Here is an 18072-nt window from a genome sequence, read left to right as displayed (position 1 = left end):
TCGTTTCATTTCAATCGCATAAATCAGATATTTGTTTTCAATTTTTGCATTATCAGCAGCAAAATAGTTTTCTAAATACAAAAATATTATCAATAACAACTCCATTTTTATTGTCAAACTCTTCGCTTTCATTCGCATTTGTACGTTTTGAGAGTTACTCGAGTGAATTTTTGGCACACGTTTCGCATCATTCTGTAGTGTTTTTCCAATCGTGCGAATTTTTTACAAATAAACAAAAAGAAAATGGATGGATAAAAGCATCTGGATATACAAAATTTGTAAACATTTCTATTTGTAGTTTAAATTTCCCTACAACGCTAACTTGCTCCGTTCCATCTTTTGAAGTTTCATCTCCATCAGTGTCACTTTTTAGCTCTGTGATAACTTCGCAAGTTATTCCTCCTTATCCAGCTTCATTCTTAAGAACAGAATGCTTTACAACAGAGCGAGTAATGGATTCATCATTTGAAAATTTAACAAGAAAATGCACTTCCTTTTCATCTCGAAAATTTATGAGTCATCAACTTTCAAAAAAGTCTGAAAGTTATGAATTTTTTCATGACTCGATTCTGTGCTCAACTTTATTAAATAATTGTGAAGACTGTTTTTATGGAAGCATTGTGGACGGGATGTCTGCTCAGTGCACGCATTTTTCATGTTTAAATTGCAGCTTTTCAAGATGCATAAGAACTGGAATTGATGTCAAGTTCGAAGACCGGCACAGAATAACTCGCCGCTCTTCTTCTTCTTCTACAGCCAGTCATACGCGAATGCAAAATGATCAGTTTGTGCTTGTGACGAGCAAGTCGTTTACGGACTGTGATTGGAGTGGGGCGCGTACTGCAAACGTGAGCGAAGGCTCGCTGCTGAGTTCAGAGTATTCAGGCTCCTGCATCTTCGGCTCGTTCATCCCAAACGCGTATCTGGCTGTCTCCCGCTGCTGCTTCACGGACTGCGTAGCGGGCGGCTCTGGTGGGGCGATCTCGTGTGCGATGATGGCGTGCACGCTCGTGTGGAACAGCACGTTCGACGGCTGCGTCGCCAACTATGGAAATGGCGGGGCGATTTGTGCATTCTCAATGAGCATGGCGTTCCAGCTGTGTCGCTGTCTCTTTGCGAACTGCTCGGCGCTGCTGGGCGGTGGGAGTGTATGTGCAGACAAGTTCAATGCGTGCATCTGCGTCTGCCCGAAAGTGGTGGAGTGCCTCATCACGCTCGATGGCGAGACAGCAGATGAGCAGAAGGAGCGGCAGAAGATGCTGGCACACAGCTTCCTCGCAAAGCACTTCTACGCCACGGGCAGTGCAATCAGCGAGAGTGTGTTTCTCTCCTCACACTCAGGGGCCAGCGGAGGGGCGGTGGCGTCGACGTATCTGATGCAGGACTGGTATCTCCCCTCAGCTCCGATGATCTACTTCTGCTGCTTCCACAACAACAGCTGTGCGGAGAACGGGGCAGACTACTATCTCGAGTGCAACAGCTCCTCATACCCCATCGACACCTTCTTCGAGTGCTCCTTCACAACAGCCCAGGCGAACGCTGTGTACAGCGAGCGGAACGTCACCTCCTTCGACGGCTGGCTTTCTCCGTTCACAACAGCCCGCGTGGTGGCAGCTGGCGGGCTGGCTTCTCCGTTCTCTGTTGTGTGTGGAATGAATGAGAGGATGGCATGTCTGACAATTGCCCATGCAGTTGAAGCGTGCGGAGTGTGGCTGGGGACAGCGGCGGAGGTGGCGGTGCTGCCAAATGGAAGCTCATCGGCGGGGGAGAGTGATGAGATGGTTGTGTCGGTGAAGGAGGTGGATGACAGAGAGAGCGAGACAATTGTGTGCAGACAGATTAAAGTGACTGTGAGGACGTATCAAAAGGGGGAAGAGGAGGAAGAGGAGGAGGAAGCAGCAAGAAGAAGAAGAAGAAGGTATTTGGCAAGAAATAAAGGAAATAGCTCAAATAGTTTTGATTCATCTGATGAAGATGAAGATGAAAAAGAAGAAGAAGATGTTTATGACAACTGCTGCTCATCTCTTTCTTCTCACATAAAACATTCAAAAAGCCGCACAAAAAAGGAAAATAACATCCCATTTCATCGCCACTCCATTCACAGAGACAGTGATCAATTGCCAGCAGCTATTCACACCACCCACACAACCCTGTTTGCCATTGAAGATTCGGCTGTTGTGTTAGAAGGGGTTGACGTGGTGGTTAAACCTGAGCTGCTGGTTGATGCTTCTGCTCCACATTTTTATCTCACTTCATATTCGCCTTCGCCTTCGATTCCTTCTTCTTCTTCTGCTGCTGCTGCTTCTTCCTCTTTATCTTCTTCTCAACATTCTTCTTCCTCCTCTTTCTCTTCTTCTCCGTATTCTTCTACTTCTTCTTCTTCTTCTTCAAATTTTCACTCAAATTTTCGTTCTCAAAACATCCATTTCACTTCTTCACGCTCATCTCAATTGACTCAACCATCACTCGTCTTCAGTTATGTGAATGTTTATTCTGATTCTCAGCAAACGCCTTCTTCTTCTTCTTCTTCTTCCTCTTCTTCCTCCTCCTCTTCTTCCTCTTCTCTTTATCCTTCTTCTCCTCTTGTTCTGGCTGAATGTGGCTCTTTAACCTTTCATTCAGTTTCTGTTTCTGACATCTTCTGTTCATCTTGTTTGATTATTGCTTACTCTTCTTATATTCCTCCTCTTCCTCCTCCTCCTTCTTCTTCTTCTTCTTCTTCTTCCTTTTCTTTCTCATCATCTTTTTCTTCCTCTTCTTCCTCCTCTTTCTCGTCTTCATCTTCTTCCTCTTGCACCTTCTTCAATTCATCCTTCACCAACATCACTTCATCAGCTGATTCTCCTTCTGCTCTGCTCTTTCAGTTACCTTCTTCTCCTTCTCCTTCTCCTTCCTCTTTCTCATCCTCCTCCTCCTCTTCTTCTTCTTCTTTGAATTCTTCTTCTTCTTCTTCTCTCTTAAATCTTTCTCATTGCAACTTTACTCATTGTACTGCTGATAATTCGATGTGTGGCGGTGCAATTAGAATCTCCCTATGCTCATCTCTTAGTTCATCTTCAGTTCATTCATCTCATTCATCTGTGTCTGATTACTTTGCATCTTCTTCTTCTCCTTCTCCTTCTTCTTCCTCCACCTCGTCTTCTTCAACCTCTTCTTCTTCTTCTTTCTCAAACACATTTCCTTCTTTTCAGTCAAATTCAGCCATTCAATCAGTTTCTCTGCTGATTAATGGAACATCCATATCATCTTGTTCCTGCTGCACAACATCAGCACCTGTATCTTCTTCACGTCACAATTCTTTGTCTTCTTTTAAACTGACTTCTTCTTCTTCTTCATTTTATTCTTCTTCTTTATCTTCTTCTTCTTCTTCTTCTTCTTCTTCTTCTACTTCCTCTTCTTCTTTTGGAAGAGGCGGCGGCATCTATTTATTCACTCCTTCCTCTCTTTCTCCTTCTCTTTCTCTCATTTCGCCTTTTTTCTCTGCAAACAGAGCGAAAATTGGGAGGGACATGTTTATCGAAACAGACGATGCTGCTGAGATGCTCAGCGACAGCTTCACAAGAAGCATCAGAATGGCACTGGTGGATGTGGTTGATGAAAGGCAAAGTCCTTCTTTTTATTCTCTTTCTTCTTCTTCTTCGCTTTCTTCTTCTTCTTCTTCCATTTCATCATTCTTATCTTCTTCTTCCTCTCTTTCTTCTTTTATCTCTTCTTCTTCCTCTTCTTCCTACTCATTCACAGACGATATATCCAACTCCATCTTCTTCACTGACCTCACTCCTCATTTCATTCACACAGACTCCGATTTCCTGATGTTCTTTGCAAAGTCACTTCACTCAACTGTTTATGTATCTTCTGCCAATGCTCCTTCTTCTCCCTCTTCTTCTCACTCTTCACCTTCTTCACCTTCTTCACCCCCTTCCTTTTCTTCACCCTCTTACTCTCCCCATTCATCCAATTCTTCTTCTTCTTCTTCCTCCTCCTCCTCTCTTCATCCAAACATTGCAGATGGCTCAGACAACTTTGACTGTGGATCAATACAGCATCCTTGCAGAACTGCCTCACTGGGATTCATCCGGCTAAACAATCAAATAACTTCTATTGCATCATCATCAATTAAATCATCATCTTCTTCTTCTGCTTCATTGTTGTCATCATCATTTTCTTCTTCCTTCTTCTCCTCCTCTTCTTCTTTCTCATCATCACCACCACCACCATCACCATCACCATCATCTCAATTCACAGAAGGCAATAGAAAACACACAAGAAATATTAACATAGAAAATAGAGAAGGTGTTTCATCTGAAGGGAAAACAATGATTGTGAATGGAGATGTGGAAGTGTGGTCAACTGCTCAGCTGAATGATGTCTGTGTCAAAGCAGTAGATTCACTTAGCTCTTCTTCTTCTTCTTCCTCCTCTTCCTCTTCCTCTTCATCTTTCACTTCTTATTCTTCGTTGCATTCTTCCTCCCTTTCTTCTTCCTCTTCCTCTTCCTCCTCTTCCTCCTCCTCTTTGATAATCCAGCCAATTCTCTCTGGATGTAGTGATTCCGTCTTCAAATTAAGTGGTCTTTCTTCCTTTGAGCATCTCCTCTTCCGCCTCTCTTCTTCTCTTTCCTCTCAAAACTCTGCTGTTTCTTCTGTTTCTGCTGTTTCTGCTGTTTTTCTCTCTGAATGCTCGCTTTTCACTCTCAAACATGTCAATCTTTCTCTTTTGGCTTCAAATCCTTCTGATATTCTTTCTTTCTCCTTGTTTGTTATTTCTTCAGGTGATTTCCTTGTTGACATTTGCACTTTCCATTCTCCCTCTGAAGTTCGTTTTGCTTCCTCTCTTTTCCTTTTTGGCGAGTCTGCAATGTCTCTTTCCTTTGCAAACTTGACTGTCGAAAACGTCTCATTCACAAGAGAGAAAACTGCTGTGTTTTCCTTCCTGTCAGATGCTCCTGCTGCAAATCAGCAAAATAAAAGAAGTTACACTCAACTTTCAAATCGGTTTTCCTCTTCTTCTTCTTCTTCTTCAATTGTATCGGCAGATGACGCAAAGATGAGTTCTCTTAAAACAGGCTCTGGTTCTTCCACTCCAACACCAATGAGCTCAAATGCTGATGTTCCAGCTTCTTTCTCTTCCTTCTCGTCAATTTCTTCTTCTTCTTCATTTAACTCCAAATGCAATGCTGATATTTCCTCTTCTCCTCGTTCAATCAATGGTAGCACCAGTCAATCAAAGTCTCTTCTCTTCTCCAACTGCACTTTCTCCTCTCTCAACTCCTCTTCTTCTGATCCTTCTTCTTCTTCTTCTTCTTCTGTTCTTCTCTTCATCGACTCTTCTCTTTCTCCCTCATTCTCCTCCTCCTCCTCTTCTTCTTCTTCTTCTTCTTTTGACATCACTCTCTCTTCTGTCTCTGTTCATAATTGTTCTTCCCGCTCTTCTTTGGAAGGCGGAGCCATCCGCAGCAGCATTCCACCAGACTCTTCCTTTTCCTTGTCTTCCTCTTCCTTCACTTGTTGTTCCTGCTCAGTCTCCAGCGGAGGGCAAGGCGGGGCAATGTTTCTGGAGCTTTTGGATGAGACAAGCAACTTCGTGTTCTGCAATCTGCAATATGCAAACAACGAAGCAGCGTTCGGGCAGACGGGGTTTGTGTCGGCTGTGAATTTGTCCGTTTCTGTCTCTTCTGAGCGCTTTTTGGGCTTTGCAGAGGGAGATTTCTTTGAAGCCAGTGAGTTCTACGGCAAGTCTGTTGGAAGCTGTGCAGATTGCGAGGTGCTCATTCCGCTGGTGTGCTATCTCAGGCAGCGCAACTCGACTTGCTTCCTGTCTGGTACAAATGGCACTGATGTGTCTGTGTGTGGACTGTGGGAGTTTCCTTGCTATTCGCTTGATCATGCACTCACAACGATGATGAATGCTGAAATGGATACTGGACATCCAAGAGATTCTTATCATTGGAGCAAAGGGAATAGTTTGAGAACACATGAGTATAAAGAGAAAGTCTATCATTCAACAAGTCAAACGCAATGTGCCAAATGTCGTTCATCATCATCATCATCATCATATCAAAAGAACCTCGCAAAAACATCAGAAGTTATCAATAACGCTCAATGGGGTAGCCCTTTGCTATCTTCACGCTCAGGCAAGGAATTGCTCCTTCTCGACGGAACAAGCGTTCAGAATGAGTGCAGCTTCCGGCTGTATTCGTGGTTTGTCAAGCCAAATAGCATCAGAAACAATGAAATTCCAAATGTCTCTATTTTCAGTGGAGGAAACGGAGGAAGTGGAGGAAGCGAAGCTACACAGGATGCAGTGATTGAGTGTGAGTCTTCTGTTCTGTGGGAAAACCTGTCGTTTCTGATCCAGTTCCAACTTTCTCCACATTCCAGTGTGTTTCTGTCTGCAAAAAGAAGCCAACTTCCCAATGAGGATAGCTACATCTCCCACACTTTGGGTTCGCCCATTCTGCAATTTGAAGGCTGCTCCTTTGATTTTATGACCAGTTCACTGCCGTCTTCATCATCATTATCTTCTTCTTCTTCTTCTTCTTCTTCTTCTTCTGCCTTTGCATCTTCTCTCGTCTGCTGTTTGAGCGGAGCATTGGTGTTTTCCAGCTGCAGTGTTTTGTTTGGGGCATATCCACATATCCACTTTGCATCTTCGATTGTTTTGCTTTCTTCAACTGCAGTTGAATACGTTCAGTTTAATGAGTTCTCAGTGAGTAACATGAGCATTTCTGACCACAGCTTCATCTCTTTTGTTTCTTCATCGCCTCAGCCTGTTTCTTCTTCGTCACGAAATCACCAACATATCTCAACATCTCAACAATCATCGCTTGCCCTTTCGTTCATCCAGTCTAATTTCACCAACCTCACAACGACTTCTTCAGAAGCGCTTATCCACTTCTCTTCTGACACAACCGCAGCATCTGTCTGTAATCCTTTGTGTGTGTCTATCAAAAACACCTCCTTTGATTCAATCGCCTCTTCTGCTTCTCCCAGCGGTGGGTTGTCTCATCTTCAGCTCGGGGTCTGCGGATCCCTCGATATCTCGCTCTCGTTCTTCGACAACTGCTCCACAGCACTGCAAGGAGGGAAAGGAGGCGCTTTCTATCTGAATTATTTGGATGATCAGGAAAACGTAAATCCAGCTCCAAGTAGATTAGCAACAAAATCCGATGATTTTTCTTCTTTTCATGCTTCACAATCTTCTTCTTCTTCTTCTTCTTCTTCTTCATGCTGTTTAGCTTCACAGTATTTGGATGTACTGTCGCTAAATGTTTGCATGTGCTGCTTCTTCTGCAATAAAGCAACGATCGGACACAACTTCTACATCCGCTGTCTGTCTGTAGCTTTACAAGTAACACCCTTTCAGTTCTACATCGACACCTCGCTTTCCTCTCCGTTTGATTCAACTTCGTTCGTTGGCTGGGACAGCGACGGAGGAGAGGCAGATCTGCTGCCCATTCTGTATGTGTTCATCTCCCAAGAGATACACGTCTCGTCTCTGACTGGCAGCGACGGAGTCAACTGCGGGACACCCCAGCTGCCGTGTGCGAGCATCTCACTGGGAATGAAGCGGGCTGGAAAAGACACGCCAAAGACGGTGCTGGTGGACGACGAAGGGATCGCTGACTGCGAGACAATTATCTCAAAGATGTCTATCAGGCCAACTGCTAATAGCACAGGCATCGTGCTTATTAACCAGTCCATTGCGCGCTCGACTGCTTTGTCCACAGAAGCTATCTGCTGTGCAAATGAGGTGATCTTCCGCTCGCTTTCGTTTTTGATCGGTCCAGGCTTTTCGCAGGCGCATCCGTATTTCATCTCTCAGAGGAACGGGTCGTTGAATCTGGCTGGATGTCATGTTGCGCCAACTGAAAGAGATGTAATCGGAGAAATGAACTCCACTTTCCTGTTTGTGCGTTCTGGTTCCTTTGTCGCTACAAATCTGTTCATCACTCGCATCCACAGCACATTTCCTGTGATCGCTTCTGCTGAAAAAGCTAGCATCTATGTGTCATATTTGAATGCAACATCGCTCACTTCTGACGAAGCGCTGTTTGATTTTGCATGCAACGAGCTGGTGATGGGAAGCTTGCTGATCACGAACACGACTGCATCAACAGCTTTGCTCGCTATTTCTGTTGGCTTGGGATCACAGCTGAAGGATTGCATTGTTGCTCATTCGAGTATTGACGTGGGGAGTGCAATAGACATTACATCGCTACACAGTGAAGAAGAGGAAGAAGAGATTGTTGGAGTGTATCCTTCACCTCTTCGGTCTTATTCCATTCAACTCACAAACATTTCTTTGCTCAACTTAACAGAAAGCGATTCCGATGCCCGAACTTTATCGCTTCATTCATGTTGGCAGCCAATTGTTGTTAACAATGTGATTGTGTCTAGTGATGAGCTGCAGATTTGTGGACAAGATCAGCCTTTTGCTCCTATTTCATCTGAAGTGCTTGGAGATACAGTTTTCATTGAGAAGTGCTCACAAGTCGATATTATTTCCTTTCTGTGTCATGGTGTATGTGACAATTATAGCAGCAGTTTTCCTGGTATAAGAACGAATAAGCTCGAAAAGCATTCCAACTCTAATTCTTATTTGGCTTCATTTCTGAATTCTTCGATATATGATTTGACGGAGCCGCTCTCAAAATTTAGTGATGATCCTAATTTCTCTTCCTCTTCTTCAACTGTATATTCTTCCTTGGACTCGATGTGCCTATGGAACAGTTCATTCGTCCATGTATCTTCCTCAAATGTTGAGTTTCAGTCTTCTGTTTTTTCGAGCATCCAAATTGGTGCTATTTCAATGAACAACAGCAATGTTACACTCAGAAATTGTGCGTTTGCAAATAACACATTCCATTCTCAATATCCCGCCATCAAGCGTAATATCATCTGTGAAGGAGAAAGCTACTTGGACGTTGAGAATATGCAGCTTGATGCAAGAGGTGCCATCACAAAAGCAGAGTTGCAAAATGACCAATCCCTCTGGATCCTCAACAGAGGGTGCCAGTTGTGCAAGCCTCTGAAGCAATTTCCTTCCCTTCTATTTATTCCGAGATTCAGCAACGTCTCAACGCAAATGAACGATATCTTCTGCAAAATGGAAATGTTTGGTTTTTCGCTTGTTTCGTGCAATACAACAGTCGAGCTTCATTCGACGTACTACAACAATTCAACGTCCTTCTTTTTCTCGTTCGATGAGGAAGCTGAGCCAAGCACATTTGTCTCGAGTGCCAATGAATACGACAGCATACGGACAGCTTCAATCCCGCGCTATTTGATCGATGCCTCAGAACCAGACGAGCAGCTGGCACTGATAATTCATTACGTCAATCCAGATGGCAATGTGGCGTGTGAAGCAATGCCTTATATCATCAAGGAGGCCACAGTGCCAGAGACTCCTCTTCTTGCCTTTTGCCCATCTTCTCCCGAAGATGAAATGCAGAGTGGAGTGATATGTGTGGACTTCATCGAAGGAGATGACAGAATGTGCTGTGGAGGCAAAGCATCGATGTGCCGAACAGTCGAAAAGACGATGTCTCGTCTGAATGAAACTGGGGCTGGAATTAATATATGCAAAGTTTCTGTTGCCAGCAGAATGAAAATTGAAAGAGAAGTGTACATTGCAAGCTTGATGGAATATTGGAAAGGAGAGAAAATTGTGTTTGATGGTTCTTTAGATGGTGTGAATGATTCTAATGGGAAAATCTTTTTTTCTTCAATTGGGCGGATCATCTTATCTTTCAAGCCATATTTTTCAGCTTCATCTGCTTTGTCGAGCTCAGAAGCTGCTTCTGTTGAAGTGCAATTTAAGAAGCTTTTGGTGGAAATCCCTCCGCTTGTCAAACACGACTCTTTGTTTGTTCTGACGTCTGGTTGCTTGTCAATGGAATCGTGCTCAATCAAAATATCCCCTTTGATATCTGACTTATCATCATGGAGAATGAACTGTTCGCTTGTGGAATGCTGTGCGCGTGATTCGTGCAGTTTTGAAATTTCTGATACTCATTTTTTAATGTCTTCTTCTTCTTCTTCTTCTTCTTCAGTCTTTTTATCAAAAGCTTCTTTCTCTCCAAATGGATGTGACACAAATATTAGCCATTGTGCTGAAAATGTTGACAATAATGAAGAATCTTTGTTGAGAACGAAACAGCCCATCTTCCGCATTCACATAAACGACAGCGTTGTGCATGAACAATCTTTTTTCTCTATTTCTTTTCATATGTATTCATCTTCATTCAGTGGGATTAGCTGTTGCTCTTCCGGAAGCATTTTGAATGCTGAATGTTTGAAAGACTACTCTCACGTGTTCTCGCGAAACTTTACTAACATCATCCCTTATGGCACACCTCAAAGTGACCAACAAATTGCACCTAGATCATTTCATCACCAATTCCATACAAATAACAGCGGTCAATGCTTTGTTCACAGCGAAACTGTTCCTCTTGTCTCTGTTGGACTTCATTCGTGCTCATTCAACCGTTGTAGCTGCTGTGATAGAAGCGGAGGAGCAGTCAGTCTCGTTGGAGTGACGCAGCAGCTTGTTGTGAGAAGATGCTCATTTGTGGAATGTTCTGCGGGATTTCCTTGTGATGATTGTTGTGCTGATGCATCAGATCATTCTGAGAACAATACTCTGTTTCATTCTGGAGGTGGCTTGTTTGTCATCTTGGGATGTGATTCTGGCTGGGCATATAAATCTGTTTTGTCATCTTCTCCTTTGCAAATGTCCGACTTTGCTTTGACAAGAAAGTCAATAAAAACAAAGGTTGGACCATCATCCATGTTTCATTCGGCCTCTTCTTCATTGCAATCCTGTGATTGTCCCTTGTTCAATGTTGTCAGTTCTGTCTATTGCCTTGCTTGCTTTCCGAGTCGCCGCTGCGTCATTGACCACTGCCTCTTTCGGCACTGTAAGATTTCTTCGTCATCTGCTTCTTTTTCTTATTTTTCTAATTTTTCATTGAATCGCTCAAATACATCTGACTTTGCGCCTCGGCATCAGACAGTTGTATCAAATTCCGAAGAATCCTTATCAGAGATGCCGTTGTCGTGTCATATTTGCATCAACAATGATTTTTTCTCAGTCCAAATTCGCACAACTATCTTTGAGCCGTCTGTGGAAGATGTCCCGCTTGTCAATCAAACTTCTTCTTTGTTGCTTTCCCAACCACCTTTTCGAAATCAGAGCGTTACAAATTCCTTTGTTTCATCAAATTCTTCGTGTGTGAATGATTCTTTTGTTGAAACTAACACCACTCATATTTCACAAACAACACCAAATTTGCTTACAAATTCTCACCAGCACCATTTCATTGACTCCACATGTAGTTCTTCTGCTTCTGCCTCTTCTTCTTTTGCTTCTTCTGAATCTGAATCTGATTCTGATTCTGATTCTGCTTCTGCCAACTCAACAGCAGCTGTGCAATCTGGTTCTCTTGGCACAGCAACTGCTTATCCTCCTGCTTTGTGTATTGATTATGATCGCATTATCCCTCACATTTCTTTCGTTGCTGTGAATGCTGTTAATTCCAGCATCTACACAAGACAATATTTTGGTTAAAAGTTATTTATTTTGCATGCTTCTACAAATTGATGTGATATTTATTATAGCAGAATTAGGTGATATTGCAATTTCTTTTCTCTTCTCTTCTTTTTTTCATTTATTTATTTCTTATTTTATTTGTTTATTTATAAAAGTGAGTTCGTATGTGTTAAACGTGATATTTATTGATTATGTTTGTATTTTTTTTCTATTTTTTTATTCATACAATTTTTCAGAATTGAGGAAATCTCATTTTTATTTCATTAACAGTCGCATTAAAATGCAAGGACATTGTTCTAAGTTGATTGTGATTGTTTTATGTATCGTCATAGTTTTTTTCCACGTTAGGTTTTATTTTTATGTTTATTTTGTTTAAATGGGAATAATTAACTTATAACTGCCTTCCATACATGTTAATGGATACGTTTTGCATATTCGCTTTTACGTTTTTGAACGATCATTTACAAATTTATTCGCTTGTTTATTTTGCGGTCACTATCGACCTGAACATTAGAATGTATTTGCATTTATTCTCAAAAGAATGAATCATATGTTTAACTTTGTTGGGTTTTACTAAAAAGTTGTTATGAAGTTTGTGTTCTTTGAAATTGTGTGGAAAAGATAAAAGTGAAAGGAGAAATGCCTCGGATTGTTGTGACTTTGATGTAAACAGAACTTGTCAGCTCGTTTGAACAAAAATCTTTCTCTTCAAATAGCATCTTTTCAAAATGAAACAAATAAAATTTATATATATTTTTTCAATACATTCTTTAGCGTTGTTAAAAAGAAATTAAAATCTGTTATCCAGAAATCTTCCAGTCGATATGTAAAAATATTATATAAAAAGGAAGATTGGAACAGTGAATTCAAATCAAAGGAAAAAAAACAGCATTTAAAATTGAAATATCAATAATTGTTAAAAATATAATGAAAGGAAAAACAATATAATGTATAATAACAATGATAATGTGTGAGTTTCTCACATTTTTTTCAACAAAAATTATAAAATAAAAATTATAAGCAAAGATTAAAATAAGAATAGAAAATTTGAAAAAGAAGAGAAATATGAGACTAGAAGAAGAGTCTCAAAATCACTGACATGTGATAAAAAAAAAACATAAATTATAAATAAAAGTTATACTCAAAATAACTTCCAATAAAAAGTTTGTATAATAAAAATGTTAAGATAGAGATATTACTCATTAAAATGCAACTTGTGTTCTTTCATGGTATTCGGGCATTGGCGCAGACACATTTTCTTCAGGAGCGGGTTTTGGTTTGTTCTTTTGAAATTAAATATACAAAAAATTTTTAATGAAAGATTGAAAAAAGTTGCTGAAAAATCATACCCGTTTACAAGCCATGCATGAAGATATCATCACAAAGAATAAGAAGATAAATACAATAAATGCCACTGAAACAATTATATTTAGCCATCCACCAATCATGTCCTTTGTGTATCTTGCCAAAGTTTTATAATCAATATTTGCTTTGCATTTGGCCTTTTCTGTTTCATCTTCGACCATGTCACATAAGTTATCTTGTAACGCTTTCAGCATCTCCTGGCAAGTTTTAGCATTTGACGGTTCTTCGCACATTTTGTCCAAGTTTTCAAAGATTGATGTTTGAATTGCTATTCCTATTATACCAATAATAAGAAAAGCAAGAACCAAAATTATCACTCCAATCACATAAATAAACAAAATGCAACGCGAAGAATGCCCACAGCAACCAGAAATCAAGCCAATTACACCCCATAAAAGAAGTGCTATGCCAAAAACTAAAAGAACGATAAGCATAGACTTATAGCCTGAAAAATCGATTCCAATATTTCCTCCGCTCATAACATATGCAGATATTGCTGTAATCAATGCGCCAACAATCAGCATTACAAACGAGCCAGCTCCAATAAAGAACTTTGAAAAGAGTTGACGACCCATATGGCACGACGTGACAATCAAAACAAACAGAATAATTCCTCCCATTACAATGCACACAATTCCAATTGCAGTTAAAGAGTTTATCATTTTTTCAACAATTTCGTCCAAGTTTTTGTAATCTTCATCGGTTAATGACTTCAAGAACTTTATTATATTTTCTTTATTCTGTGTAAGGAACCAATTAATTGTTGGCTTTATGCAAAGGCATGCAATTCCAAGAATAACAAAGATAATGCACAAAAGGATCACTGCTATAAAGAAAACAACAAGGCAGCAGGAATATTTCCCTTTTTCATTTGGATCATAAGAAGCACCGATTAAACCACATATTGAAATAATAAATCCGATTACCCCAAATGCAATAATTCCAATAGCAATGAATGAAAATCCCTTCATATTAACAAGCACAATGGCACCAGCAACAATAATTCCGATGAATAGAATCATCAAAATAATGTTAACAATCCTTAAGAACCATTTTGAACATTTATTAGCTGCATAACATATAAAAGATGTTGCCCAATAATTAGTTATCGCAAAGAAAATCAAAATTCAATACCTGCCATATTCTCTTAACAAGCTTCTTTTGATAAACTGTTCAATTTTTATGATTATGGTTAATTGATCTTCCCGAATACATAATAATTTTTATTGGAAAATTCTAGAAAAAATGTTTTGTTGTGTTGAATTATCCAGAATGGTCTCAAAAAAGAAAAGATATGATTATTATAATTGAAAAAATTAATAAATTTTTATTTCATAATATTTTTTTTAATTTCTGTGAATCACCAACAAGAGTTTATTAGATACAATGAGAATAGAAAGGTTTCATTCGAATAAAAATAACTTATTCGAATAAACCAAGTTTATTCGGAATAAATAACTTTTATTGGAATAAAAAAAATTAATTGGAATAAACTTTGTCTTTTCGGAATAACTTTTTTCGAAAAAAATTTATTGTGGTATTAAAAAAACTCTCAAGAATCACTTTCTTAAACAACACTTTAATATTAATATCAGTTGTTTATTTATATTAAAAAGTCATTTTAATGATGAGATTTGTTCAAAATGTATTGCGATCAAAAAAAATCTGTTTTGTTTTGTGAAATGAATGAAGATAAATTATATTCTGTAATTTACAAATTATAAATGCAATCAAAATAGACTTGTTGTAAGTAACAAAATATAATTGATCATTTCACAACGTTTGTTAATTCTTTTTTGTTATCTTTCCATCAATATTTCACATTTATTATCAAACAGGAAAAAAAGAAACCAAAAACAGTATCCAATTGCATAAGGAAAAATATTTCGATGAAATCATTCATGATACCTGATTGCGCTTGTTGTTCGCCTCTCCACTCGAAACTCAATCAATTGCAGATGATGATGTTCCAGTTGTTTTTGAGTCATTCCATTTGCACTAAGAAAATGAATTCCCACCATCGTCTGCTATCTGCTATTTCCCCGACTTTTGCAGATTCCTCACTTTTATTGACTGAAATATCTTGAGAGCGATTGAACCCAATGAATGAATGCTTTGCGGTGGAAAATGAAGGAGAGGAAGATGAAGGCATGTACGATAAAGAAGAAGAGCTTGGGCTGGACATTTTGAGGGACTTCTGCGTGAGTGAAGAGGTGTATGTGGCAGGAGATGAAGGAGTGAATAGCTTTGGAGGAGTTCCAACAAGATCAGAAGGGGCAGACAATTGTGTGTGTGACAAGGGAGAGAAAGGAGGAGCAGCAAATGTTGAGGAAGCTGTGATGTTTTGAGTATACAGCCGAGCAGATGAGAGTGTGCCGACGAGTGAGTAAAATATCTGATGATATTCATCTTCAATATCACCTCCTTCTTCTCTTCCCATTCCCCTTCCTTTCAGTTGCTGCCTGTGCAAACCTTGTGTCGAAAGGGTCAATTTGCAACGTGCAAAACTTGTCTTTCTCCTTCGTCTTCGTCTCCGCCTTTGGTCTTCCTGCTGTCTCCATTTCCTATGCTCTGCGCTCAATTTGCTTCTGAAATCCGCCTTCTTTGCCTCTTCCATTTAAACTTGGACTCCTATCTCTTCGCTTCTTGGCGGTGTCACAAAGCGAGAGGATAAGCGCGATGTGCCTGGGAGCTCCTTCTCCCTCCAACTGCAATTTCTCGTGTGATACATATTCACTTCATTCTCTCCGTTCAGCACAGCCGGAGCGCGGAAGCCGTTCGAAGTGCTGAAGCAGTGCGAAATGCTCCACTGTTGAAGAGGAAAGCAATTCAGACCCACGTTCAACGAAGTTGCATAAGGCATAAATAAAGATGATGATGATGAGAATAAAGAAAAAAAAGGAGGATGGAAAGAAGAAGAAGAAGAAGAAGACGAAGACGAAGAAGAAGAGGGAGAGGGAGAGGAACAGGAAAGTTTGTTTGAAGACAGAGGAATCCGCAGTGTCTGAGAAAAGTCAGTCGTTGTGCCTCAAATTACCCAAAGATAAGTGTTAATAATTTTCTGTACTCCCAACAAGCTGACCATGCAACCAGAGTCACGCCGAGTTGATGACAGATAAGGAGTGGATGCTGCACAATTGAGTGATAACACCGTTGGGATCAGAGCAGTAAAGTGGAGCTTGTTTGTTGGTAGTTTCCTGCTGATTCCAGAATCACACCACAAACACATTTGGCGATGAACTTCTTTTAGCGTTGTGATAGATCCCCACATGCCTCGCCTCCAGTTGACCAGAAGATACATCAAACAGCGTGTCGAAGTCGAAGAAAGAGAATTCGTCCCTATCACACTGACTGTCTTTCCTCTCCCTGTAATTATAATCTTCTTATCACCAACACCAATCGTCGCACCTTCGCCCACATGCCTTCCGGCAAGCACTGTGATTGTCGAGCTCAGCTGTGCCATGCTCGACCCCACCGCATGCCCCACTGTCTTGCAAGGTGCTGCCTCACTCATCCCACACAGATTGCTCGTGTCATTCCCACCCACCCCAACATACCTATCTTTCATCCCGTCGCTCAGCCAATCCTTCTTTTCTGTGCGTTGATATGTCCAACCGCTCGAATAGTGATAACGGCACACCCTGTTATTATCGCTGTTTGTTGAGTACGATTCATGGAATGGATTGTTTGAGGAAAAGAGATTGTAATAATCTTGAAAATACACATTGTGGCCATATTGAGTGGAAGAGTTGCAACTGCAATCGTGGAAGAAGAAGAAATAGAAATAAAGCTTATCGCCTGGAGCTGTTTGTTGGTTCGGATTAAAACACAATCCTCCTCCATTTGATAATGCGCTGATCGAAATAAACTGAATGCTCCTCATTACGAATGCTATTGGAATATTTAAACAGCGCATTTCTCCTGCATTTCAACCTGCAAGCGATAGTCCAGTGAATAAGCTCTCGGACATGCAAACACTCTTTCCTTTGTCTTTTTCCGTTCCAATATTGCTTTCAAAACCTGAAATTTTCCAGGAAGAATTCTTTTTGGCAAATTGATTTGGATGTCGACTTTTTCGCAATTCTTGGAATATGTTCTTTGAATAATTAGTCGATTTATTTTCCTTTCATTCTTTTATTATCTCTTTTTCTTTCATTGAGTAATATTCAGCCAATTATGCATGTTAACGTAACACTTTCAAATTTTCGAAAATATTGCCTTTTCGATTTGAAGTGTTTCATGTAAATTCATTCGATCTCAAATCCTTTCGTTCAGGACAACAGATTAACATTTTTTAATCTATGACCATAACTTTTAGATAAGATTTTTGGGAATTGAACATTCATGTGTTGATAATTTCTATTTATCAAAAAATGTTCTGATTTTTCACTGTCTTCGAATTGATAAAAAGGATCATTTAAAATTTTGTTGAGGGATTGATTGATATTAACTTGGTCTTTCAGGAATGAATTTTTTTAATTCGAATAAACTGGTGTTATCTGGAATAAACTTTGGTTATTCGAATTATTATTTTTATTTCAATAAAATTTTCTAATTCCAATACCATCCATTTTATTTGTTGAGGCAAAAAATGAAAGGAAATCAAACAAATAATTTCCTATCATTAAAACGGCAAGTTAAAAAAAATATTGATAAAACCTATCAACACAGTTATAATTGGCAAAACAGTTTTTAATAATTTTCATTTTGATCAACGAGTATTTCAAATAAAAGAAGAGAAAGAAAAAAACTATTTCCATTATTCCAATGTTAGCTATGCTATATAACGTTTGTTTCACTAAATGTGAATATAAGCGAAATTTGATAAAAGAGAAAATGATGGTAAGAGGGAACATAGCGACCGTATAAAAACAGTCTTAAAGAAGAACTATTGACCTTGAAAAACACATTTTCAGATGTTAAAATTCGCAAATAGGAGAAATATTCGATAAAAAACAGAAAATTTTCTGTATTTAAAAAGCAGTTGTTAAAAAAAATTAATGATCAAACCCCTAAGATAAATAAGAGAGAAACTTTCTTATAGGTTTTGATTGGAAATAAAGATTTATCCATTGTCAATGTGTTTATTAGGGTTATATTCGACGAAAACTTTTTAGAGAATCAACTCATTAGGGTTTTTTTTTATTTAAGGTGG

General features: G+C 39.5%; 4 protein-coding genes across 4 annotated transcripts; 1 reads left to right on the top strand and 3 right to left on the bottom strand.

Moving 5' to 3' along the window:
- Positions 1–512: 512 nt before the first annotated feature.
- Positions 513–12105, top strand: MONOS_786 (uncharacterized protein; the record flags this gene model as incomplete). The annotated part of the gene is made up of 2 exons (XM_067878218.1): positions 513–535; positions 671–12105. 2 exons carry the CDS (start codon positions 513–515, stop codon positions 11568–11570), a joined length of 10923 nt encoding a protein of 3640 aa, XP_067727146.1. The 3' UTR covers positions 11571–12105.
- MONOS_787 (uncharacterized protein) lies at positions 12103–14105 on the bottom strand. The gene is made up of 3 exons (XM_067878229.1): positions 14052–14105; positions 12902–13986; positions 12103–12835 (listed from the first exon to the last, which is right to left on the bottom strand). The coding sequence occupies exons 1-3, from the start codon at positions 14056–14058 to the stop codon at positions 12755–12757; spliced, it is 1173 nt and encodes a 390-aa protein (XP_067727145.1). The 5' UTR covers positions 14059–14105; the 3' UTR covers positions 12103–12754.
- A 796-nt stretch (positions 14106–14901) lies between these two features.
- On the bottom strand, positions 14902–15534 carry MONOS_788 (uncharacterized protein; the record flags this gene model as incomplete). Its single annotated transcript, XM_067878240.1, has 1 exon — positions 14902–15534. One exon carries the CDS (start codon positions 15532–15534, stop codon positions 14902–14904), a length of 633 nt encoding a protein of 210 aa, XP_067727144.1.
- Positions 15535–15945: 411 nt separating this feature from the next.
- Positions 15946–16800, bottom strand: MONOS_789 (uncharacterized protein; the record flags this gene model as incomplete). Its single annotated transcript, XM_067878251.1, has 1 exon — positions 15946–16800. One exon carries the CDS (start codon positions 16798–16800, stop codon positions 15946–15948), a length of 855 nt encoding a protein of 284 aa, XP_067727143.1.
- Positions 16801–18072: the final 1272 nt, after the last annotated feature.

The sequence above is a fragment of the Monocercomonoides exilis genome (genome assembly GCF_001643675.1).
Source record: "Monocercomonoides exilis strain PA203 chromosome Unknown scaffold23-1346700, whole genome shotgun sequence".
NCBI classification, from domain to species: domain Eukaryota; phylum Preaxostyla; order Oxymonadida; family Polymastigidae; genus Monocercomonoides; species Monocercomonoides exilis.
This window is presented reverse-complemented; position numbering and strand designations above follow the sequence as displayed.